This window comes from Eschscholzia californica, unplaced genomic scaffold (genome assembly GCF_041429995.1).
Source record: "Eschscholzia californica isolate CP2 unplaced genomic scaffold, dmEscCali1.0.p SCAF_1, whole genome shotgun sequence".
In the NCBI taxonomy this organism is placed as follows: Eukaryota; Viridiplantae; Streptophyta; class Magnoliopsida; order Ranunculales; family Papaveraceae; genus Eschscholzia; species Eschscholzia californica.
The window spans coordinates 80,199,798-80,225,243 of record NW_028238198.1 but is presented as its reverse complement, the minus strand read 5'-3'; the positions used below and the strand labels follow the sequence as shown (position 1 = coordinate 80,225,243).

The 25,446-nt window shown below is 36.9% G+C and overlaps 3 protein-coding genes and 1 pseudogene across 4 annotated transcripts; 3 read left to right on the top strand and 1 right to left on the bottom strand.

Moving 5' to 3' along the window:
* Positions 1-1,768: 1,768 nt before the first annotated feature.
* LOC147569698 (pentatricopeptide repeat-containing protein At5g15300 pseudogene) lies at positions 1,769-4,463 on the bottom strand (annotated as a pseudogene). The gene has a single exon (XR_015231332.1). The product of XR_015231332.1 is annotated as a pentatricopeptide repeat-containing protein At5g15300 pseudogene (transcript).
* A 1,793-nt stretch (positions 4,464-6,256) lies between these two features.
* Positions 6,257-13,088, top strand: LOC147569697 (pre-mRNA-splicing factor of RES complex protein). The gene is made up of 8 exons (XM_086656202.1): positions 6,257-6,840; positions 6,947-7,661; positions 8,212-8,276; positions 8,421-8,479; positions 10,714-10,817; positions 11,755-11,827; positions 11,926-12,106; positions 12,538-13,088. Exons 1-8 carry the CDS (start codon positions 6,654-6,656, stop codon positions 12,621-12,623), a joined length of 1,470 nt encoding a protein of 489 aa, XP_086512328.1. The 5' UTR covers positions 6,257-6,653; the 3' UTR covers positions 12,624-13,088.
* Positions 13,089-14,724: 1,636 nt separating this feature from the next.
* Positions 14,725-19,589, top strand: LOC147569696 (replicase polyprotein 1ab protein). The gene is made up of 4 exons (XM_086656201.1): positions 14,725-15,339; positions 15,598-15,651; positions 17,550-17,675; positions 19,125-19,589. The coding sequence occupies exons 1-4, from the start codon at positions 14,950-14,952 to the stop codon at positions 19,320-19,322; spliced, it is 768 nt and encodes a 255-aa protein (XP_086512327.1). The 5' UTR covers positions 14,725-14,949; the 3' UTR covers positions 19,323-19,589.
* A 3,604-nt stretch (positions 19,590-23,193) lies between these two features.
* On the top strand, positions 23,194-25,162 carry LOC147569695 (uncharacterized). The gene has a single exon (XM_086656200.1). It carries the CDS (start codon positions 23,460-23,462, stop codon positions 24,897-24,899), a length of 1,440 nt encoding a protein of 479 aa, XP_086512326.1. The 5' UTR covers positions 23,194-23,459; the 3' UTR covers positions 24,900-25,162.
* The last annotated feature ends 284 nt before the right edge of the window (positions 25,163-25,446 follow it).

Sequence of the window (25,446 nt, the reverse complement as noted above, 5' to 3'; positions counted from 1 at the left end):
AGGCCAAAACATGTCGTTGAATGTGAGTATGTTTTTTTTGGTGCAAAAGAAATCTTTTTACGTGAACGATCAATGCAAAATGCATAAGATCGCAGATATTTTTACATGTTGTCTGGACAAATTTAATTTTGTTAAGTACAAATTTCTAATTTTGTGCGAGTATTATCAACATTATGCGAAGCAGTTGCAGTTGCAGCAACCTCCTTTTCCTTCCTCTGTTGTGCTCTTTTCTTAAGAAAAGAAACCCTAGTTTTCTTTAATCTCTATTCAGATACATTCGAAAGGTATATACATTATTTTTATATATATTTTATCAATATAAAAGTATTGTGTAACGAATAATTTTTCGCATTAAACATACAAATTTCGCTTTGAAATTTTATGTGTTTCAAACACTTTTTATTTTTATTTTTTACTGATTTTGTTTTTAGTTTTTAAAATGGTACTGAGATTACAATATTTTGATGGACATAAACATGAAAATGTTTTCATGAATAATTCTTCCACGATCGAGTTATCATAAGGGGATACATTTTTTGGTCATATCTTGAAACCCTAATACTTCCAAAAAAAACCAGAAGGAAATAACAACTTTTGCTACATAGAAAATCATTGTCTGTTGACAAAATGGTATTCGAGTTGAATACTCATAGACACTATTAATATCTCTGGATCTCGCCATTTTTTCGGAAAAACTGTGTGGAAAATAAAGTAGCAATAAAAAAAAATTTGAAAGTGATTCTCGCCTTCTTTGTCCACAGTTTTTCCTTGGAAAATGCGGCATGTGAGATAGCGAATGTATCTTTTAAGTATTCAATCGAACATTCGAACACCATTTATTCGACTGACTTGTCCAACATATAGAAAATTTTCATTTGCTGCTAAGTTTGTTCTTTCCTTCTGCCTTGTTTTAGAAAGGTTAGGGTTTGGAGATGTAATCTAAAAAATTTCCTCTTACGACAACTCGGTCGTGCAAACAACATAAGAAGAAACAGTTTTCATGTGCAAATTTCCTCTTACGACAAACTCGAGGAACCCTGTGTTCTACTATTTTATTCTTTACATTTATGTAGCTTTGCTATCTTTTGAACAGGTGCGTACTGGTATAATGGCAGAGGAGAGACTCCTGAAATATAACAAAGAGAGAGCATAGGCCTGAGCGGACCACGACAAAAGAATTTCTAGAAGAAGAGGGTTTGTCAACAATCTTTCTCAGGAACCGAGACAAGGAGGCTAGTCTGCGCGCCAACGAGTTTTTGCACTTATCTTGGCTTTGTTGGACTCGACATCTCTAGCAGAGCAGCGATCTTCGACGGGTTGGCCTCGATGCGTTTGTGCCTAGCCATGAAACCCCAGAATATTCCACATGTTACTGCGAAAGCACAATTATCAAGATTTAGTTTCATGTTGTATGTTTGGAGCTTGAATTTAAAAAAAATATAAGATGTGTTTCTTGAATTCATGGTTTAGAACTTAACGGTGTTACAGTTAACGTTTTAGAACTTAACAAACAGATTTAACTGGTCAACTCAAGTCCATGTCCCCTTTGCGGCTCTCCCCAAAGTCTATTTGTTTCGATGGAACTAAATTGACGGACAATATTTTTCTTTTTGTTGCGTACACGAAAAAATTAGCCTTTCATCCTACTGCAAAATAAACTGCACAATATGATTCTTCATTGGAGGTTGCAAAACTCATCAAACAATACCACCCTAGCTATCTCAGACTCGAACAAATCAAACAATCATCAGTTGGTTAAACACAACTCTTTTAACATCAATCCTATGCCAAACTCTTGATTTTCAAACCCGAAAAGAACTATTTTCTTATCTCCAAGATAACTTCTCTCTGCCCAAAACACTGCTCGAAAGTCGAGATACAACTTATCTCACACCTTCGAATATTTAAAGAACAAACTCACCATGGCAGATACAAAGGCAAAATAAAAAACAAATCACAGGCAATCTATTTCAATGACAAACAACATCTCTAGATTAACACATTCCTTTTCTACCTAATGTTCAAATCTCTCCTTTAGTTCTATATACAAAATGTTAGTAAATCCAATCGATTTGCCTGTCTATTTGACGATCTTACAGAGGTCTAATAGTATTATCTCTACATGACAACTTCATCTGAGTACCCACCTCACTCAACATAGAGTACACCATATTCTTCTTATGGAATGATCCATCATTCCCACAACAATTGGCATCTTTAGATTCGACAAGGTCAATCAAGCTAAATCCTGCAGTTTTCTGCAAACCCTTTTCTTCCATTAACTTTCTCATTTTCTCTACCTCATCCCATTTACCTTCCATGGCATATATGTTTGATAGAAGCACATATGGTCCAACATCGTTTGGCTCAGTCGTCATTAACCGCTTCCCAACAATTTCCCCAAGTTTAAAATTTGAATGGGTCCTACATGATGATAATAAAGCTCCCCACAAAGCCGATCCTGCCTCCATTGGCATATTTTGGATAACTTCCTTTGTATCTGTCATCAACCCAGCACGGCCAAGAAGATCAACCATGCAACCATAGTGTTCAACCTTTGGTTCGATCTTGTAAACTCTTTTCATTAGATCGAAATACCGCCAACCTTCTAAAACCATACCAGCATGAGTACACGCCGATAAGACACAAACGAATGTTGCATCATTTGGCAGTAGTCCTTTCTTCTCCATCTCCGCAAACAATTCAAGTGCTTTCTTACCTTGTCCATGTATCCCATACCCCATTATCATAGAATTCCAGGAGACGATATTTTTCTCTGGCATACTCTCAAAGACTTCTCTAGCATGCTCCATTTCGCCACACTTTGCATACATCGTCAATAGAACGGTTGATAGTAACACATCAGGTTTAATCTTATCATTCTCCTTCATGTAAGAATGCACCCGAATACCTCTATCGAGATTACCTAAATTTCCACATGCTTTTAAAACACTCACAAGAGTTGCCTCATTTGGTTTTACTTCTATCATCTTATCAAATAATATAAGACACTCATTGTAATTCTTAGTTCTCACAAGAAGTGCTAAAATGGTATTCCAAGATACCACATTTCTATTAGGCATTCGATCAAAAAGATCAAAAGCGACCGAAATATTCCCAATCTTTGCATACCCATCAATCATAGAGTTCCAACTAACAGTGTCTTTAACTGGCATCCTCTCAAAAATCTCTTCAGCTGCGTTCATATCTTCAACCCCTGTATAACCTGCAATCATCGAATTCCAACTAAAACTATCTCTTTCAGGCATACCGTCGAACAACTTACGAGCAACATCAATCTCCCCATTTTTCACATACCCATCAATCATTGAATTCCAAGTAACCAAGTCTAAATCAGGACTTTCATCAAACAGCAAACGAGCATCCCCAATTTTACGAAATGAAGAATACATATGAATCAATGAATTCCGGACAAACAAATCCAATTCAAACCCAAATTTCACAATCTTGGCATGGGTTTTCTCTGCTTCATGAATTGATCCCAATTCTGAACAAATCTTACACAAGAGAGGGAAAGTATAGTGATTGGGTAGTACCCATTTCGAAACCATTTGTCTGTAATAAAAATCAAGAGCTGTATCTGGGTTATGACAACTAACCAATGATCTAATGATGGTATTACAGAGAAAAGCATCAGGTTCATCAATGTGAGTAAACAGAAAAACAGCATGTTGAATTAAAGATGGAGATGAGCAAAGCTTTTTAATAGCTCTACCAGATGTGAGGGAGTGTTGGAAGATCCCTGAGATGATTAATTGGGTATGAATTTGATTGAAATTATTCAAAGTAAGCTTGGAAGATTCTAAAATACGCAGAATGGGGTGGGTTAGGTTTAATGTACGAATGCTTCCAACCTGGGCGAATTCATCTGTTTCTAATTGGCATTCCTTCCAGATTCTTAGAGAAGGTTTGGAGAGGTTTTGTTGAGTTTTGAGGATTTTTTCTAGAGAGAGAGAATTTAAGTTAGTTGTGACATTTGAAAGCTTGATTCTTGAAAAACCACCCATTTACTCTGTTTTCTTAGTTCTGGAGGCAGAGAATACAGTATGGCAGTTATAAGTTATAACCTCCCCGTCCGGTGACATTTGGTAGCCCAGTTGGTAAGTGCATGTACTGCTTCATGCGGATGTCCAAGGTTCGACCTCATGGAAGTGAATCAACAAAAGCATCTTCCACACTCACACCACTTTTACATCCATCGATATGTCTTAAACTAAAACCAATTTGGAGAAACTCGGCATTACTTCTCAAAGTAAGAATACCAATTCTCTATAATGGATTTAGGGTTCCTGTAAACATTCACTTAAGATTGAACCATTAAACATTCACTCTAGATTGCACCATGTACATCACCACCACAACGGACCAGCCCCACCATCCTCCCAGGCGTCTTTTATCTCTCACCTTTTCACTCACCTTCTTCTCTTCACTCGCTCTCTGTTCGACTCATCACTCTATGTCCTCGTCTCATCGCTCTCATTCTCAGTCTGTTATCCCTGCCAACCAGTGCCTCTTCCTTTGGGATGAATGGTTGAAATTTCCAACGAGGTTTCTTCTATTACCCCATGCCTTTATGGTGTTCAGTTAAAAACCTTCCGCTATTCGTCGGTTTCCTCAGTCACGAAGGAGATAATTGGTAACAAAAGGGGATCGATAATAAAAGTTTCCTTTGCCTTCGACAAAAACAATACAGAAATTTGCGATGAAAAAAAGAGAATCAAGAAAAAAAATACTTTGAAGTCTATAAAACTATCTGCTATTCATTTTTTTACGTAAAGTGATAGAGAAGACTAAAAAATAGACCTACCCATACCTTAATAGAATGAAAATCAGTCACAAGAGAGAGGGATTAAAAATGAGACCAATTGACATTTTCTTTTGAAAAATCGACTACGATCTACGTTAGTCATTACAAGACATTGATACATCATGAAGATGTGATAAACACGATAACCGCATAAGTTAAGTCAATAATAAAAGAGGCCCTAAAGCCCAACATAGAGCCTAAAACCCAACAAACTTATGACATTGTGATGTAGATTGTTGCGGAAGCGTAAAAGTAATGGAATCCACCATTGTTAATAAACTAAACTAACGAAATAAAACTGATAAAATAACGATAAACAATAAACATGATTAATAACTTGATTGATAATATTCTCTGATCTGAATAACAAGGACAGACCTGGCTTCCTTTTATAAGAACTTAGAAACTTATAGATAGACTCAAATTAGGATTCCTAAATATCAAAGATACTCAAACATAGAAACTTTTAAACCTAGACTTAGTAGGAAATACTAAAACATGGAAACTCCTAAACTCTAACCCTAATGGACTCGGCCATGAGGCCCTTAAACTAGTTCGGCCATGAGGCCCTTAAACTAGTTCGGCCATGAGGCCCGTCTTACTAGTTCGGCCATGAGGCCCGTCTTGATGGTCTCCATCATATTCCCCGACCGAGAACGAACTTGCCCTCAAGTGAGACTCAACAATGCAATCCTTAATTCCCACTTCGAGCGAACGGTGCATTGGGGTCGAAGGACACCCACTTGGACGAAATCACTAGCTTCAATCTCATAGTGCAAAGAATCTTGCAAAAATAAATGTGGGAAAGAAACTTCCAACAAATTGCAACATATTCCGTCATCTTTTAATTTGACGAAAGAAACTACAAATACTACTGTCTTCGTTCTTGGAAAAATCATGAATGTCGTACTTCCGTCCCGTCCGTATATGAACATGTAACGTTCAATAACAACTTGAAAATACCATCTCCCATCATCCTTCTCGATGGAACAGTTAGTGTGGAAATCCTTCAACACATTGTTTATACCTTTTAATATCCCAAATTCGATAACCATGGATTCCACCTCCTGTAGGAATCGAACTTGAGACCTTCATGGTGAGTTTATGTCAACAATACAACCACTACAATACAACCACTTGGATGACTAGACCAATTCATTTAACCTTTTATAGCATAACTGTTTTTTTTTATATATAAAGGTGGCTCGCCTTTTTGTTCAAGTCCTCCTTCACTCTTGCCACTCCTCGTGGGCTTCGGACGGTCCTGAATCCCTGTTGTTCAAGCCCAACACAAACTAGGTTCAATTCAGATGCCCCCGGACTTCATAGTAGTCTGTGGAGGGCGAAGAGTGAAAGGTGGCCTGAGTAAAAAAGGCGTTGGACGCATGAATCTTTTAGTAACTACTCCTATTTGAAGCTCCCTTGGTTGTCTCACAGTGAAACAATCTACTTCCTATTCTTCTTCCTACTCGAGAGGTCTGCCTGCCTGCCTAATAAGGATTTGACAGAAAGCAAAGGGCACCGATAGTACAAAATAACCCCTTTTATATAGAATAGAGGGGAAGATCGGAAGAGTAAAACTCTTGATTCCTCCGTTCCTCTCTTCCCGACGCCCAGCCCTAACTACGATAACCCAATTCAGGTAAGCATTACAATTCCTTTCTCTTCAGCGGAAATCTGAAATTTAATCTTAATATGAAATTTCCTTGTATCTAGTTTGTTAATTGACTAATTCACTTTCTCTAGTTTGGTTACAAAAGATTTCTCCTTTTTGTAATTCCAAAAACCCTAATTTTGTTGAATTTTTTGTGTAGAGTGTGTAATAATGGCAGCTTCTGTTTCTCGCAAAGAGTACCTGAAAAAGTATGCAAACAACGATGAAGTAGAGATGAAAAAGAAGAAGAAGAAGAAAAGTAAGAAGATTAAGAAAGACCCAATGGGTGTTCTTGTTGTTGATGAAGATCCTGTCTGGCAGAAACCCGTAACGGTTGAAGAAGAAGAAGATTCAGCTGGTAATGTAATCTTAATATCGTTTTTGTTAACAGAAGATATATTCATATATTAGTAGAATTTGGCCTTCAATTTCTAATTTTTATTTGTTTTATCATTTGATTGTAGATGAAGAGAAACCCCAAATTAATGAAGATGTTGAGGTGAAGCGAATGAAAAAAATGGAGCAGATTCGATTACAGCGTCCCTACAATATGATTTCTGAGGATGGAAGTGGTTGGATATCAGTATCTGATGCTCCTAGGAATTCAAGATCCAATAACAGGGCAAGTCCTAATGCATCTCCGTCTCGGGAGCGAAGAGCCCGATATGACACGCCGTCACCAGAAATAGACCGTACAAGTCCTGGAAATCAAGATCCTGATTTATCACCACCACGACAAAAGCGGAGGCGTTTCCACACTCCATCACCGGAACGAGAATTAGACCAGGATTTATCTCCGCCTAGACGCTCCGATTCTAAAACGTCGTCAGTTGTTAAAGGTGCAGAGAGGAATGACTCACCTGACATGTCTCCCCCTCGTCGAGTTCGTACACACTCACTAGAAACTGATGCTTCTCTTGGTTCAAGGGCAGTGGATCTTTCTCCCCCAAGGAAAAGCAGGAACAATGGTAGGCAGTCTGAACCGTTGGACCTCTCCCCTCCTCGCCGAGTTCGTACCCGCTCCCCAGAAATCAATGCTTCTCTTGGTTCAGTGGCAGCAGACCTTTCTCCACCAAGGAAAAATAAGAAGGATTCATCTTCCAAAAGACCGGGTGGGTTGTTAGCTCCCGAAGAAATTAAGAAAGAAATAGCGAGAAAGAAGAAAGAAGAGCTTGACTGGTAATTTCTTTTATCCTCATGAACTAAAAAAGATCGTCTACAAACTCTTTTAACTCCCGCAATATATTTACATCAAATGTTAAGAATGCTTCTATGTTATGAACTAGAATTGAACAACTAACACATATAAGTAAAAGTTTAAATTTCGATCATAAATAACACACCTCGTGAGTCTTGACAATTGACATTAAACGAGGATCATTATGGTTGGTATGTAGGTTATAAAGTAGTTTTGTTGTATGTTTGAAGTCAACCTCATTGCACTATGATGTTTGTGGCTGGTCGACTGGCAGTCATATTATATTGTTCTCTCTTAAAGTTTATATGCATAGTTTTCTCCAACCGAAGGATAGAAAACGGTAGTGGGTTTCTTCATCTAAGGGATAGAAAATTGTAACTTTTAAAGTGACAAAAGTTTCTCATTAACTGAAAAATGGCGTCTTTGGTCTATGCTGATTAAATTGTTCTTAAATTTTTTGTAGTCTTGGTGTTACATTTATGAAGATGATTTACTTAAGTACTGAACCTTGTATGTGAATGTGCTTTGCAGGATTAAGAAGTTGGATCCTTCTGTAAGCGGTCGCAATGCTGAACAAATTTTCCGTGATAAAGAAGGTCAGAGAAACATCCTTTTGTGTGTCTGTTTGATACTTTTAGGTCATGTTTAAGTGAGGATGTTTATAATTGAATTGAAATGGTTAATGTTGTATGCAAGGTTTCATGTTTATCACGTTATCTAACTTTTTGGCATGGTTCTAGGAAGACGCATATCAAGGGATGAAGCCTTCAAATTACAAAAAGGAGAAGAGAAACCCAAGGTACTTCTCGAATACAGTTAACGTTTCTTTTGCTGACATAATTGATTTTGTTGCTTAAAAAGCATAGAACTGTGCAATCGATTATAAATTGTGTTATTACTACCGAGGTGTCAGACTCTGTCTAGCAGTAGTGCCCAAACTTGATGTAAGATCATCTTCTAGAGTATTATGAATATATGGCATGTGTGCATTTTGAGTTTAAGACTTACCTGTGTGATAAATTCTTGATATCCGATCACTAGGACGCTTAAGTGATATAGAATTTTTTGTTAAGAACTTATACCGGAAAGTGACACAAGTTAGTCCTCGAATTTCATTAAAAAGGGGAATAGTTTCCCAAGACTTTAAAAAAGTTAGGGAAAACTTATCAAACATTGAATGCATTGGAATCGCGTACACCCATGCCATCTCTATCTTCTTTTATATTCTCATCAACACACTCCCGTTCTTTCTCTTTCATTGGCTTTGCTGTTGGTGGATTCATTTGTTGAGGTCATATAATGTAGTGTTTTCCAAGACTAAAGGATGTACCAATATCATGTTTAACAACAGACATGAGTAAGAGGCAAATAGGAGTGAACGGGTAATAAAACTTACCATCAACTGTGCTTTTTAATTGGTTCTATTTATGGCAGGCAAGTAGGCCAGCTGCAACCGACTGGAGTAAGTTCTTTTAGGAGTCATTGGCTCACTTAAACTCTATCTAGCTGATCCCATCTAAACTTATATTTCTTAGCAAGTTTACCACAACCAAAATTGTAAGTAGAAAAGAGAAGTACTACAGAATACAGATTCTTCCTAATTACAGATGATGTTCTAAATAGTTGAGACTACCTAAAAATGCTTCATAAACCCGAACCTGTTATTCGGCTGCTTTGTACATGTGCGTCCACCGGCGCTTTTGTAACTCCCTTTCTAACAAGAAAGACTCATTCAGAGTCTTGCTTCTCCCTAGCACTCCGGCCTTGAGAGAAAGCCTTCGTTGCATGCGAGAGACTAAAAGCAGAAAGGTTCTTCTACTTAAAGTTCCCCAACTTGTTCCTCTTTGTACATCTTGTAGTACGCCTTTTTGACGTTTCTCATGTCCTCTGAACCAGTTCTGGGATCTTCGCGCCGACTTACTATAAAGTACTTAATGCTGTCCAAAAGTTTCCTCATTGTGTTTTAACTTTGTCATCTTTTCTAGTTTATGCTTGATGTCTACTCTTACCGCTTCTTGCTGCACTTCATACCCACTCTTGGCTAGTTCGTTCAGCCCTCCTCGTTCTTGCGCTTCGAATCCTGTTCTTCCTCCTTCCTATAGATGAAGGTTTGGACTCTCCTGCTTCCTCCCCTTTTTTGAATTTGGACTCCCCTTATCCATCTTCTTTTTTGGATGAGGTTTTATAGTTGCTGATGTCTGCAGTGCGATACCTTTGCGAGCCTTTTGTACTTTAGGTTGTAGGCAGTCAAGCTTTTAAAGTGAGCTAGAGTGTCATCCCTTATAGTAGGTTGCTGCTGCTGTTCTTGCCCTGTTTGCTGTTGTTTTTGTTGTTGTCCAAACTGCTATTGCAGCTGTTTCCCTTTTCTATTCACTATTGTAGGTGACTATAAGCTGCTAAAAGGTACATTAAGGCACGTGACCTGCTGCTGCAGCTGCTTCTAAGGCTGCAACAGGCCCCCTAGTTCTGTAATTAGCTGTTGATCCCTGGTCCTTGACTACTGCATGAAAGGTCGGGGTGGAGCTAGCTTTCTCTAAGTAAGGTCCTGAGTCATAGAACAACACTGTATGTTGAATCTTATTTCAATGGCTATCAAAACCAAATATATTCGTACTATAAGCAAGATAAATAAGGAATCGCTGGAAATTTCCATAGGTTCTACTGGGTTGGGGCCCCTCCATGTGTCCCTTTACATTTAGTGATTTGAGGAGAGATGAAGGTTTCTTGTTAAGCACAACTGTCGCTGTAAAAAATTTCAATTTTTTAGTTGCCGTCTTGACTGATAATTTGTCTCGATTATGGACCTAAATCAAAATGTTCTTTAGTAGATGGTTTTACAGTATTAACCTTGTCGTTTTCCTATGTCTATCTAATATCTAAGATGTATAATGTATTACCCTTCCAAATAGAAATACATTATTGTGTCAGCTGTTTCTACTGTCAGAATGTTTCGTGACCTCAGATCTCATTTTGTATTGTACTATTGTTTATTACGTGGTTCTAAGAGTTATCCTTGCGCCATGTTTTCACCAGGAAAAGAAGTTGGAATGGGGCAAAGGTTTGGTGCAAAAGAAGGAGGCCGAAGCTCAGCAAGAAGAATTAGAAGCTGAGAAGGAAAAGCCATTTGCCAGAACCAGGTAACTTGACATGGTCAGAAGTTAATACTTTGTTGTACTAGATGCACATGTAACGTTTTCTGTGTTGAAATCTTACATGTTTACATGATAAACTGATTGCATTAGAACACACTTCATAAGTTCCTTTAACATTATTGGTGGTATGTTGTAGCAGTAGCTTAAAATAGAGTCATTGGTCAATGTGATGTTGTCTATCCTATGAGATATCTCTACCTGGTATATTTTGTTGGTCAATGTGAAGCAAGTTCTGTAGACTTGTATGTATTTTAGAAACGTTAGATTTTCCCGCTGTTTAATTGGTGGACTTAACAGTTTACTAGTGCATAGCAATGTTAGTACATACTCTATTCCCCTTCGCATACCGCATAATGGGTTCCTTGTACCGTTTAGGATCGTTTGTGATCCAGTACCGAAATCTTCAGCCTTAATTATCACGTTTTCTTTGTAAAATTTATGAGTTCAACTAGTTGAGTAGTCAACCGCTAGTGTTTTTGTAAACTAGTTGAGAAATTTAAATGTCTAAAAGTAGGTGTATCTATTGTATGTGCATCATAGGGAGTACATGTTGTCTAGGAAAGAAGTCCAAAATGTATCAGTGTATCACAACAAAAGTGGGTACCGAGGAGGTAAAACCGTAACATAGCGTATTCGCACGCATTGTAGGGTATTGAGTACCGGTTCTGTACCTTGTATGGAAGTGATCCGTCCGGGTAACATTGGTCTACATGTTGTAATTGATCAATCACAAGGTGCTATCATGTTGTCTGGCAAAAGGTTCGGTCAGCAAAATCGTATGCTACTGATTAGGATGTAATCCTCTCATTCACATTTGAGTGAACTGTTCATGGGTTTGAATATATGATTCTGAATTATCTTGCAATTTTACGTGTTCAATCTGTCACTCCTATTCACAAATTTAACTTGTATGCATTTATAGAGATGATCCACAACTTGACAACATGCTGAAGGAGAGAGTTCGATGGGGGGATCCTATGGCTCACTTGGTGAAGGTAATACCTAAAGCTTCAAGTGTTTTTAAGGTGCAAATTATCAAGTGCTGGTTGGTGATCATATTATTCTGATTCCTTTTTCTTTCTATTATTTACAGAGAAAGCAACCTGAGGTGGCTTTGGGAAATTTGGGCGACGATGAGAGGATGAAAGAATCTGGATTTCTGATACCTCAGGACATTCCTAGCCACAGCTGGATAAAAAGAAAACTCGAAGCTGCACCTAACCGTTATGGAATAAGACCAGGCCGTCACTGGGATGGGGTGGATCGTAGTAATGGTATATTTTCTCCCATCTTCATTTCTCTCCCGGATTTTTTCTTGCTTCAATTTCTTGTGTTCTATATTGGAACTTCGAATTATACAAAAGAAGTTTATCTTCTTTCACCTCAGAAATCTATGTTAATTAAGTTTGTATTACAAAAAACAACCCTTGGTCAAGTTTTTGGCCGAAGTGACTCAGGAATCACTTGGCCGGCCAGCCAGGATTGATTGAGTCCCGAGCCGAACTACTACACATGTATACTATCATACTATGTTCTGAGTTCTCTCTCAGAAGTTATTTATATTTCTTATTTCTTCTCGCAAGTATTGGGATTTTAGGGTTAAACCAACCATGCTTCACTCACTCATAAACGATCGCTTTCTCTCTGGGATAGTTATTTGTTGAAATCTTCATTTATCTTTAACGATTCATTTATATTAATGCAGGGTATGAGAGAGAATTTTTCAAAAGGAAGAACGAGAAGCAAGCTACAGAAAAAGAAGCTTATCTCTGGTCGGTGTCCGACATGTGAAACTTGTTCAAGCAAAATCTTCACATCCTCATTCTTAACGAAACCAGGGTTTCCCTTTTTGTTGTACATTCTGAATGGATGATTTACAAGTATCGATTTCTTTGTTGCTTTAAAGGGTGTCAAATTGTTTTGAGAAATGGTAGTGTATTCGCAATCTTCCAAGTAATAGCGGTGGTATCTATTTTCACAGGCTCGGGTGACCCCTTCATGTAATGAGAATGTACTCAACTCTATTACCCAATGTACTTGAGTCTATTTCAGTTTGGTCTCTTAGGGATATGAATAGATAGGAAACTGATATCTGGACATTGGGGATTAACAGCTGATTACTGAATGATGTCTACTTTACCTTTTACTTCATATTTTAGGGTAAAACAGATACAATTTTGGGACTTGTAAAAGGGTAGAGTTACAGTTGCCTTGTTCTACTTGACCTCTTGCTTATAGTTTGAGATCATTTTGTTATTTATTTTTCCATTTTTAACTGGTTTTGTACTAGGTGGCAAAATTGAGATCTTTTGTCTCTCCAATACAAAATTTTAAAGTTCATTTATTTACTGATATCTTAGATTCTTAGGAGAAGAACAAATTAGTTACTTGGAAATCTAAAAGACAATATTTATTTACCAAAAGAGTATATTCGAGATACTCTCTGGCTAGTGTTGTTGGATGGAAGCAGATTACTTGGGCTTTAGGTTCCGTAGGATAGCCTTGTTGGCACAAAGCTGACCGAGTTTATTCCTTTCATCAGGTATAGAAAAATGAATTTCACGACCTAAGTGTTAAAAGCGCCAACACAAAGTTTAAAGACATCTCTTTTCGGACAAATTTCAGGAGGATCGAGGAAAGAGACACTTTTAACATTTCTCGGACACTATTTTAAAAGTTACTGCTTCAGGACATAAGAACACTTTTAACATTTCTCGGACACTATTTTAAAAGTTACTGCTTCAGGACATAAGAAATTTTGCAGCGTTACAATATTATCAATGAAATTCGCGTGGTATTTCTTTTTGGTTTTATTTTTGTTTCATCACCATTCTTTTTCTACTTCGACCAATAGCCATTGCCAGCTATCTTTAGTTTTCGTTATTCAAAACTCTTTTCTCTTCTGACTGCTACCTCTCATCACCATCATTTCTCTCTCTTTCGTCTCTCTCCTCCTCCTCTCTCTATCTGTTCTGACAAAAGATACTTTCTTCTTCGTTAGAACAAATAGAGATAAGTAGAAGAAAGAGGAAAAAAGTAGAACTTAAGGAGGATGCGAGGGAGAGCGACGAAGAAAAAATAAGTGGTTGTGGGAAGAGAAAAGGTAGAAGCAAGAGAGAAAAGAGAAGAGGAGAAAAATGTGATGTAATTTCCAAGGTGAAAGTTGGAGATGAATGCCCTGGGCTAGGATGAAGAAGTAATTTTTTTGCCCCCGCATTATTTTATCGTCTGTTTTAGAGAAATGAAGAAATTTTCCGGAGTGTAAAGTTTTGGGTAGAAACAAAAAAGTGTGTAACTTTTTGTTTTCCCCACACACCAGGCCCTTATATTTTTCAGCTTCATCTTCAATCTTCTTCATTTCCCACTACAACCATCAACCCCGGCGACCTCCACTCCTAGTTCTGGCGACACCTTCATCTCCGACAACACTTCTTTCTCTCTCATCTTTTTCTTTTTTCTCCTCTCTCTTTCTTCTCTCTCTCTCTATCTCGGTGAATGAGAGGAGCCCCTTCGCCGGATCTCTGGTTTCCAGACAAGATCAGATCTCGTCTGGTTTCAAACCAGACAAGTCTGATTTGAGTTTTAAACCAGACGAGTCTAGTTTGTCTGGTTTGAAACTCAAACCAGACGTCCGACGAAGGGGCTCCTCCCCTTCGCGGAAGATAGTGAGAGAAGAGAGAGAGGGAGAGAGAGAGAAGAAAGAGAGAATAGAAATAAGATGAATCTCCAACGAGTTCGCGGACTGACTATTATGCGGCTATGTCGGCGAGATAAAATTAAAGGTGCGTTGAGGAGAACATTTTTAGTTTTCCGTCCTTTGATATTATAGACTTCTATTACAAGGTATACAATTTTTTTTTTTGTTAAAATACAAGGTATACAATTTTGAAGTGTCAAAAACTCAAAACCTATGTTTGTGTCTACAGTCTACTGTGTACTGTGTAGTAGTCTAAACCGCTAATCTGGTAGATTAAGACCTTTTGTAGTAACCATGTGTGGCCCGAAGAGCTTCGAATCCCAATTTCAGGCCAGACGTTTCTACACGCTTCTTCTCTCTCTCTCTCTCTCTCTCTCTCTCTCTCTCTAGTTCAGGAATCCTCCGCCACTGTTGTTTCTGATGGCTTCCAGCCTTTCATGGCACCATCATCATCCCGTATTACCCTCATTATCATCATCGTCTCGTAGTAAGCACCTCTTCATCAATCGTCAATCACCACCCAACAATATCCAGTGCTTCCGCCGAAGCGATTTCGACGGATTCGCTAAACGAGTAACTTCCGGTGATACTTGGAGACAAGCATGGAGAAGTGCTAACGATGGATTTGAACAGCTCCTTTACGATGCTACTAAAGCCGCTGAGCGTCTTGACCGTCGTTACTCTGTCTCTCGCCGTATTAGCTCTCTTGCTGATACTGCTGCTTATCGTGCTAGAGAACTCGATCGTGACCTTCAAATTGGAACTCGTTGGAGATCTTTTACTCTTGATTTCTCTCGTAATTCTCCTAGGGTTAGTTTTTTTTTTTCTTCTCAGATACTTAATTTTTCATTTATCAATCGATCAGCGGTATAGTCATGGAATTATAAAACCCTAAGTTTTATCCCCAAATCATTTTCACTCATACTAGATTACTTTTAGATAGTTCTCATTTTCTCACTCTGACTGGTGATTTAAATTTTGCATTGAAATCTTACTTACTTACTGGTATAATCTTGTTTTGCTTATAGTTAAGTGTCATAATTTATCGGATTATTTGTGTTCTTGCAGTACAGGAAACAGCTAAGTGATTTTCTGAATTCTCCACTGGGAAGAAGTTTTGCTGTGAGTGTTTCCTTACTTTTTATGAATTATGCAAATGTCCTTTCCTTTGTGTTCTATAAGTAAGATATTGTGGGTTTATTAATCCCCTTCGTTTTTTATGTGCATAATTAGTCTTCAGCGAATCCGTATGAAATTGACAAGTTCGAGTTTTTCTGTTTTAAGAATGCCTATCGATAATCAGAATCTCTCTAGGCTTAGAAATTAGTGTAGCTCATATAGTGCATTGTGAGTATTTCGTTTCAGAAATAACTCCTCCCCACAGGTAGAAAATGGATTGCTTTGCCTAATTCTGTCAGATCGCACACATGTTATCGACAATGTTTGAAAAAACGATTGAAGCAGACGCATCGAGGCGCGCTTCGCTTCGATGCGTAACCCAACCGAATCGAGTCACACGCTTTGACCATCAATTTCAACTCGTACGCCTTATAGTAATAGCAATATAGCATTGTTGTTTGATTTGTTTAAATTTGGTGTTAATTGTTAGTATGTATGTATGTGTATGTGTTAGTAATAGACTAATAGTATGTGTATATGTGTAAATTTGTAATGTGTATTTGTTAGTATGTGTATTCTATATGTGTATAAGTTATAAGTATAACAGTTACACTCTTTGAATTTCTATATATATATATATATATATATATATATATATATATATATAAAACTATGTATTTTACGCATCGAGGCATACGCTTCGAGGCACCGCTTCGCTTTTTGAGAGCCCAACGCTTCGAGGCTTAAAAACGTATTTTCGAACTATTGCCATCTTATTGTAGTGTTCTTTTCCTCGGGGGAAAAATTTAATGATATTTTCTATCCTACATTACCGTCATAAGGATGGAACTCTCAGTATGCAATTCTGGTGCGAGGATTGGTAAGAGTGTGGAGGTAATAGGTCGTAATGGGGAGACAACATTACAATTGTTGTAAAAAGTTTTTGTCGCCTCAAGGCGGTTTGCTCCAAAAAGAGAATCACTGCCTTGCGGCGTATGACGTATCTCTCGATGCGTTAAAGGTGTACACAAACTTTTGTAGAAGAAAAAAAACGGTACCACATTAAGATAACACAATATAGTCTTTTCACTTGGCGATAACAATATAAAGACTTAGGTGTTTAAAAAGCAAGAAATGTAAATGTTGTTACTGCTTATGTTGCATAAATCTAATCAATCCTTATTCTATATATTCAATTTCCACTATAGATACGTACACCTTGAGGTGGAAACAGATCAGATCGCCTTGGTGCACGCCTCGAGACGTACAGATGTACCAAATTTTAAAACGGGCAGCTGTATACATGCATATTTTGTGGTCTTAAGTCTTACAATTATGTGAGGATACTCATTGATGTAGATTCAAAATCTCACGTTATTATGTGAAAGTGTTCAAAATTTTCTGAAAAGTAACCGGATGTACAGCGAGACTGTCTGATTGTTCAGCTTGCTAAAACACTAAAACGAAGTGGCCTTGTGACATAGGTTTAAGAAGGACTAGAGCTTTTTGATAAAACCAAAGTCTTTAGGAACCAAAAAATTATATATGTGATACATCAAGGGGTAGTGACATGTATGAAAGAAAAAGGTAACTGACCCCAACCAAAGATATCTTTAGGTAAACCATTTAGGAAATTTAACTTTAAAAATCATGACCACGCAGACTTGTTTTATTATTTTTAAAAAATAAACACGCAAACTTGTGGTTCCAACTTTTACCCTGGATCATGGTGTTTGTTCTAGTTACAAAGCTTGTTTCCCTTCATGGCTGTTTAAGAGAACAAAAGATTTAAAAAGTACATTTTGTAAGGGTTAACAGTCAGTGTCATATGTTGCTTCTCTTCAATGTATAGTTTGTGTTGTTTTGCTGTATTGACTTTGTTATCTTTCTTATTTACGCAGACAATCTTTTTCCTTTGGTTTGCATTATCTGGATGGATGTTCAGGTTCTTGATCTTCGCAACCTTTGTGTTGCCAATTGCTGCTCCCCTTCTCATTGGAACAGTTGCAAATAACTTCGTGATCCAGGTAATTCTGTTTCCAAGCATTATTTCATGTTCAGATTCTGACAAGGGAATAGCATATTCTAAGTTGTATAATCTCGTTTCTGTTCTTGATCTATATGTCGACCTATTCCAACGCGACATAGACTATAGCAACTAAGGTTGTCCCTCGTAGTAATCCTACATTCCTACTAAATAAATCTATTTAATAGAATTCAACTGTTGTCGTAATTACAGTCACTTTGTAATCCCAGTCAGGTGTTTGTTGTCCCACAGAAGGGCTACTCCTTGTGGGAGCAAGTACTCCTAAGTCCTAATTTCTCTCTCACCACCCACGATCTCCTCCTTCATAACGGTTCCACTTCTCATTATTTGCCTAATTAAGTTTTAACAGCAAGTCCTCTCAAAACAGTTTCTGTTTTGGCTACTGTTTGCATGTCTTCTCAGAACAGTTTCATTTTTGGCCTCTTTCTCCCTCCACCTCTTATAGTCTCCTTCTACTACCCTCGTTCTCCATCTTCCACTCTTTTTCTCATAAATTATTTCCTCTCCCAAAACTGTGACTCTTCTGCTTGTCTTCATCTTTACAGTCTCCGTGAATTTCTTTCCGCATTAGCATGCATGGGAGCCGTCTAGGAAAGAAATTTGAGTTCTTGATACATGGAGTAATTTATCAATTAACATGCAGATCTCATTTCAGAATTAACAATGGGGTCTTCTGTTGAGTATATATGCATACCTTGCATAACTTAGTCGACAGAACTGTTGGTACCCTACACTACTACAGGCACAAGCTATACCTAATAAAGTAATAAAAAGTCATTGCCACTTTCTATTGGATGATAGTTAAGCTAGAATGCAAAATTTTGTAAAGAACCACACTAATCAATCAGTTCTTACCCCCTCGCAAACATCAAACAACTGTTTGAGACCCGGTCACTAGCCAATTTGTTAAAAAGTGAATCTCATACTGAGTAAATTTCACTTTTTCCTCCTAATAAGTTCATGTGTGGCATACATTATAGTTAACAACATTTGTTTCAATTTTAAATTACGGAGTTAAACAAGTTAATTGAATTTTTGTTGGCCGCGTGAGATGATAGTAAAGACCAATCCACGCATTTACGTTTTCTTTAAATGCTAGCTAATTGTTCGTATATCTTAAGAGAGGTCATGAATTTATTTTATTATCATCTAAACCTTTTGGATTACTTTTTCTCGCATGTCGTATATTATTATTTCTATCATTAGTGGCTGATGAGTTCACAGAAGGAGGCTACTTTGTCAAAAATTGTTACTCCACAATCATTTCATTGGTTATAGAAAACAAAACCCTAAACTCTTCACTCTTTTTCAGTTGTATTACTTATTATGACATGTCGGGAAATGCTAATGCATTTGTAAATTGAGATTTTTATCGAATAGTCCCGAAGAATTTGCTAAACCTGGTTATGATGTCGTTTATGATACACAGGGGGCATGCCCAGCTTGCAAGAAGCAATTCATGGGCTACAAGAACCAAGTTGTACGATGTACGAGCTGTGGAAACACTGTGTGGCAACCAAAGGATAATAATAGTAATAATGACTTCTTCTCTAGAGGTCGGAAAGACTCAAGTTCGTCTTCAAGGTCAAATCCAGACATTATCGATGTTGAATTTGAAGAGAAATAAAACCACATCATCTATTTCATTCACCGTTAGAGATCCGCCCATATAGCCGAGAAGCCAGATAAACCAACAAGGTGAGAGAGATGCCCCCTCTCTCTTTAGGTTTCTCTTTTCTAATTCTGTTGCTTGTCTTGTAAATTCTTCAAAGTCGTTGTTAGAATCTGTATCTGTATCCTTATAAGTGCCTTATTGTATTTACATTTAACAGAATTTGTTAGCAAATTTAATATACCTTTGAGAACATTTTCTTAAAGGGAGAGAAGTAAATCATAAGTTGGGTAAGGAGACAAAATTCAAAATTTATGAATGGGGTTCCCGGAGAAGCTGACTGTAACTCAACGGAAAGGAGATTTTAGGGTTACTGGCTCAGCAGAGAGACAGAGGAAGCCAGTACTCAACGGTTTGAGTAACATCGATGTTCTCAATCTATTACCCTGGCTAGGCGCCCATACACCTCCAAGAAGTCCCCTGGGGATCTAATTGTTAAGCTTCTAGTTTTTGTTCTTGGTCTTCTACAAACCTACTAAAATCAACATTCTTAACTTGTTGGCTCATCACCAAAAGTAACAATTACTAAATGATGCAGGTAATAACATCTCTAGTAGTGTTAGGAGTACCTTGGGACCACAAAGTGATGACTACGTTGCCAAAGACTGGTAGCACGGTAGTGCATCTCCTCGGCATGGAAGTGGAAATCTATGATTTATCGAATTTGGTTATAAATGAAGAAATTGGGTTGGGCTTTAGGCCAAGGATTTAACTGGATTTTTAGCCCGTTTATGAAAGGGTTTAATTTTGGCAATCCAACCGGTTTCTTCAACCAAAAAACTTGTTTTTTCAACAAAGCTCCTCACAATCACCAATTTGGTTTGGCAGTAATTTTTTTGAAAAACTGTTGGATTTGTTTGGTTAATATTCATTTTTTCTCAACATGAATTTTATATTCCATGTTTGATTATATATATTTTTGTTACAACCCATGTTTAATTATATATTTTCAAGTTTTTGATAGAGTGATTACCGAACCAAACCAATTAATCTGCTAAAATCTGTTTTAGTTTGGTAAACTATGTACGATTTAGTTTGGTTGAGATACTATACTAACCAGATACTTCTAATTGGTTTGCAGATGATTCTGAAATATGGGATACTGAACTAATGAACATCCTACTTGTCAAGGTATTAGAGCAATTCCAACTCCAGTCGACTGAGGTCGAAAATTCAAATTTTCGGCCTGAACCGATTGTTCCAGCCTCGGTTGGAGGGGGTTGAGCTGAGGCTCAACCCAACTCTCCCCTTCAGCCGACCCAATATGCTGGGTCGGCTGAAGGGGGTCCAAGGTGACCGTTGGGGTTTTCCCAGTGGCCATCTTGGAAACCCCAAATCCAACGGGCAGGTCTTTTAGATTCGGTCGTTGGAGCAAATCAAAAGGCCAATTATTTACAAATATGTATATATATATATATATATATATATATATATATATATATATATATATATATATATATATATATATATATATATATATATATAATTAGCTTAATTATTTTATTTACTTCAATAAGTTTTAATTTGTTTTTGAAACTCTTACAAAACCTCACATATTAATAATTAAAGTACATCCCCATCAACCTGTTGGTTTTCGAAAAATTCCTCAATCTTTGAGAAAAATATATTATTTTGATAGTAGTTCAAACAGATGTTTCGCACATACACAAGATCACATACATTTTTTAGACACTCACAAAAAATTCACACGTGCGGTTTCCACCTGCACAAATTTTAAGTCTCAAGAAAGGATGGAGTTGTTCTCAGATAATGAAAATTTCACTAAATAATAAGTGGCTAAACCATGAGAGTGGCTATACGATTTTTAGCCTAATGTCTCGACCGATCTACACTACAGTAACTAGAGACTCACCGTATCATTGTGGAGGGAGAGAACTGTTAAAGTTTGAATAGATGAACGATTTAGAGTTACAATTATGTGAATTTGGAGAGAGAACTTGAGATATATACTCCAACTCTTCTACACATTTATAAGCATTCCTTAATTTCCCTTTTATAAACTCTTAGGCTAATCTCTCCAAACTTTAGAAGGAACCAACAAACTCAGTCTGAATTTGTGGTGAATTCTCATTCAACGGCTTGGATTAACCCTGCTTTCATCAGAAGAGAGTAAGTGGCATGAATCCAACGGTTGGATGTGGATTCACGTTCAGTTTGTCGGTCTCCCTATCGTTTTCCTATCTTCTCTGTAGTAGTCCAATTTGGCCGGGTCACAGAAACTGCTCTATTTCTCACCCCACAATTAAGGGAAATGATAGAGTGCCCTGCAATTTTGCCCATTAAAATGCCCAACTTTCCTTATTTAGAAATAAAAGCGGTCCCCATCGTAGTCAAACTTTGAAAAACCCTTGTCTTTTAGTGATTCCACATCAGCTGGGCAATTTAATGGGCTAAAAACTGGGCACTCTAGCATCTCCCCAAAATTAACTTGACCCATTCTTGTAGCTCCTACATAAATGGAATGTAAGAATCCAGCAAAATAGCATTTTATGCCACTGTCTACAAGTCAGTAGAAAGTTGATTGGGGTGAAAAAGGTAAAATATTGGTTATTTGGAAAATTTAATCTCTAATGTGGGTCAATGAGAGGAAATAGTACATTGAATTTTTATTTTAACACCTTACTCTGACAAAGATTCTTACGACTCGGTTATTTTATTTTAACAACTTTTTTTTTTGATGAAGAATTTTATTTTAACAACTTACTCGACAAAGATTCTTACCACCCGGTTAATCACTTATTTTTAGTTGTTCCAATAAATATTTCTTGTCAAGGACACTATTGAGATGAACTTACCAATAATATGTTGTAGTACTCAAGTTGAAATCATTTTATTTTCGTTATTTCATTGTTATAACTTTGAAGTTCAACTATTTATTTGTTAAGATAATTATACTTGAAGAAAATTGAAAGTAACGTGCTGTTACCGTATTATGAAAAGAATCCTTGTTATACTTTATCACTGTCCAGTCTAAAACTGCAAGGCTATGCTTCACGCTCAGTGCATTGCCAGGAATCACATTTCATTATAGTGTTTAGTGCATGAGAACGTACTAGGAATAGTATTTTCAGGAGAATGTCATTTCTCCTCAGGGGAAATTCCAACCCTGAGTGGTGAATATGTTTGCAGTTCCCTTTCCTTTAGATCATGAGAATGTACTCGTGTGAATATGTTTGCAGTTCCCTTTCCTTTAGATCATTCAAGTACGAGTACATTCACGAAAAAAAAATCAATCTCTGTCATTCATATTTATGGTCGAACTAAAAAATCTAATAAAGTGTTGCAATTACAATGAGTCATATTCGAAGAATGTTATTCCTGCAATTGATTCATGGCACGAAACATGGCCTAAACGAAAGTGAATCGAGTAATTATTAAATCTTTGTTGTTTCTTAGTAAATTGGTAAGAAATGAAGAAGAATTGTGTGGAAAAGAGAGAAGGACCAACCGACAGGTGAGGGGAAGCAAGCAATAAGTTAATAAGAGGTTTTTGGTTAGTTGTCTTGGCTTAGAATTGAAGGGATATGAATAGGTTTGCAGTTAGAATATAGTAATGAAAAAGAAAATGAAAGAAACCCTCTCTTTCTTCTTCACTCATATTTTACTCTACCAAATAACGACCAAATATTATCCTAGACACCACAAATTACTCTCACTCTCTCTCTAAACACCTCTCTTTCTCTCTCTAAATTTCTCTTTAGAACCCAAATCAGGACCATTTGACCACTAGTCTTATAGAATAAGTCTTATCCCTTTTACCCTCCTCCCACTTGGCACCCACTCAACACTTCTCCTCTCATTCTATTCATCCAAAACTAACCAATCTTTCAACTGAAAACTAGGAAAACAACTTAGTCCCACCTCTCTCACACCAAAAACATATTTAACCACCACCCAACATCAATCTTCCGTACAAACTACTTACCCAAACTAGCCCTAGAGCTTTTCTTGCTTTACAAGAATCTCATTAATCTTCAACCTCTCTCTCTCTCTCTCTTTCTTTATCTGTTTAGATAATCATGTATTTTAACAAGGTAATAATAAGTTTGTTAATTTTTTATAGATTTAGCAATGGCTATGGGTGTGGATCAACAACCTACTTTGAAACATTTTTGTAGAATTTGCAAGAGAGGGTTTTTCTGTGGAAGAGCTTTAGGAGGTCATATGAGAGCTCATGGGATTAGCATCAATGACGAAGATAGATCTAACAATTGGGATGATCAAAATCCTCCACCGGGTGATAAACGAATGTACGCGTTAAGAACAAACTTTAATCGACTCAAAACTTGCAGGGTATGTGAGAATTGTGGAATGGAATTTTCATCATGGAAGTCTTTTCTTGAACATGGTAAATGTAGTTCATCATCAAGAGTTTATGTTGATAGTCATCATGTCACAACACCACCTGCATCAGATAATGAAGATAATATTACCCGTACTTGGTCTAAAGGGATTCGTTCGAGGCGTAGTTCTAAATTCGGTATGAATTCGAACTCAGTTAGTTACCCATCTACCGAAGACGAAGAACTTGCTAATAGTTTAGTTTTGCTATCCAATGCTCGGGTTGACAATCCTGTTTCGGTAGCTGAAACCGAAGAATCTTGTGGTTCGGCTAGTAAGGAGGAGAATAGACGACCTTGTAAGGTCCCATTGACTAGTCATGAACAAGTAATACTAGTACACAATAATGAAAATAATAAGGCTAAAGGCATAGCAAGTTCAAAAGGACTATTTGAATGCAAAGCTTGCAAGAAAGTATTCAGTTCTCATCAAGCACTGGGAGGACATAGAGCTAGTCACAAGAAGGTTAAAGGTTGTTTTGCAGCTAAGTATGAAAACTTTCAAGATCAAGACAGTATAGTTTTGGATGAACATGTGATAACAAGCCATGAATTTTTCATTAACTCATCTAAACCTAATATTAATAGATTCTCGTTCGATGATGAAGGTGACTACTGTAACCCATCATCATCAACAACAGTGAAAAGGAAATCGAAAGTGCACGAATGCTCCATATGTCATCGAATATTTTCGTCAGGACAAGCTTTAGGTGGACACAAAAGATGTCACTGGGTTACTTCTAATTCATCAGATAATAATATTTCTTCAGTTAACCCCTTCCATTATCAGTTTAAAGGCCAGAATAGTCAAATAAATTTTGATCATCAAGTATCAACAACTGATAATCTACAAAATTCAGTTAATCTTGATCTTAATCTTCAAGCCCCAGTTCCTGAAGTTCCATGGATCGGACTATTAACGAACAAGTACCACAGCGAAGGTCAAAACAATAACAAGAACGATGACAATGTATACAATATTAAGATACCCTCAAAGAACGAGTTGGTTAATGAAGATGAAGATCATGTAGATGAAGGAACGAGTACGGATAATGTTAAGTTATTGAAATTAAGTGATCTAAAAGACTTGAAAATGGGCGGTGAAGATAATTCTTCTTCATGGTTGCAGGTAGGTATCGGTTCAACTAGTACTAACTTACCAAATACGTAGCAACCAACCTGCATAAAATATTATTATTAATTGATTCCACTGCTACACCTCCATTATAAGTTGAAGAATTAATAACTTGTAATTATAGTATATAGTAAAGATTTGTTTTTAATTTATTTACCTTTTTCATTTATTTGTGTTCATTTACTGTGAAAAATATAAGAATGTATCTCTGAAATGTTCATATTAATTTTACAATAGAGATTATCACTACACTGTAATCACAACAATCAATGCAACAAGATTTTTTTTTTTTTGTAATACATGGAAGATGTTTCTACATCACTCCATTATTTCTCGAACATAAAGAAAGATTACCTTAGTTTGAGGACTTGTTTTTTTTTTATATGGTACTTTCGTTATGTTTAATTACCTTTTACTAATTATTTCTTTTGGACTTTGATTACCTTTGTTCTTCAAGGTATTTAATTTTTGCAACAATAAAAAAATATTAAATATATTTATTCGTTTAATATATTTTTGTTATATATTATTTTTTAAGACTTGATTACTTCTTATTTTACATGATACTATTTGATGATTAAAT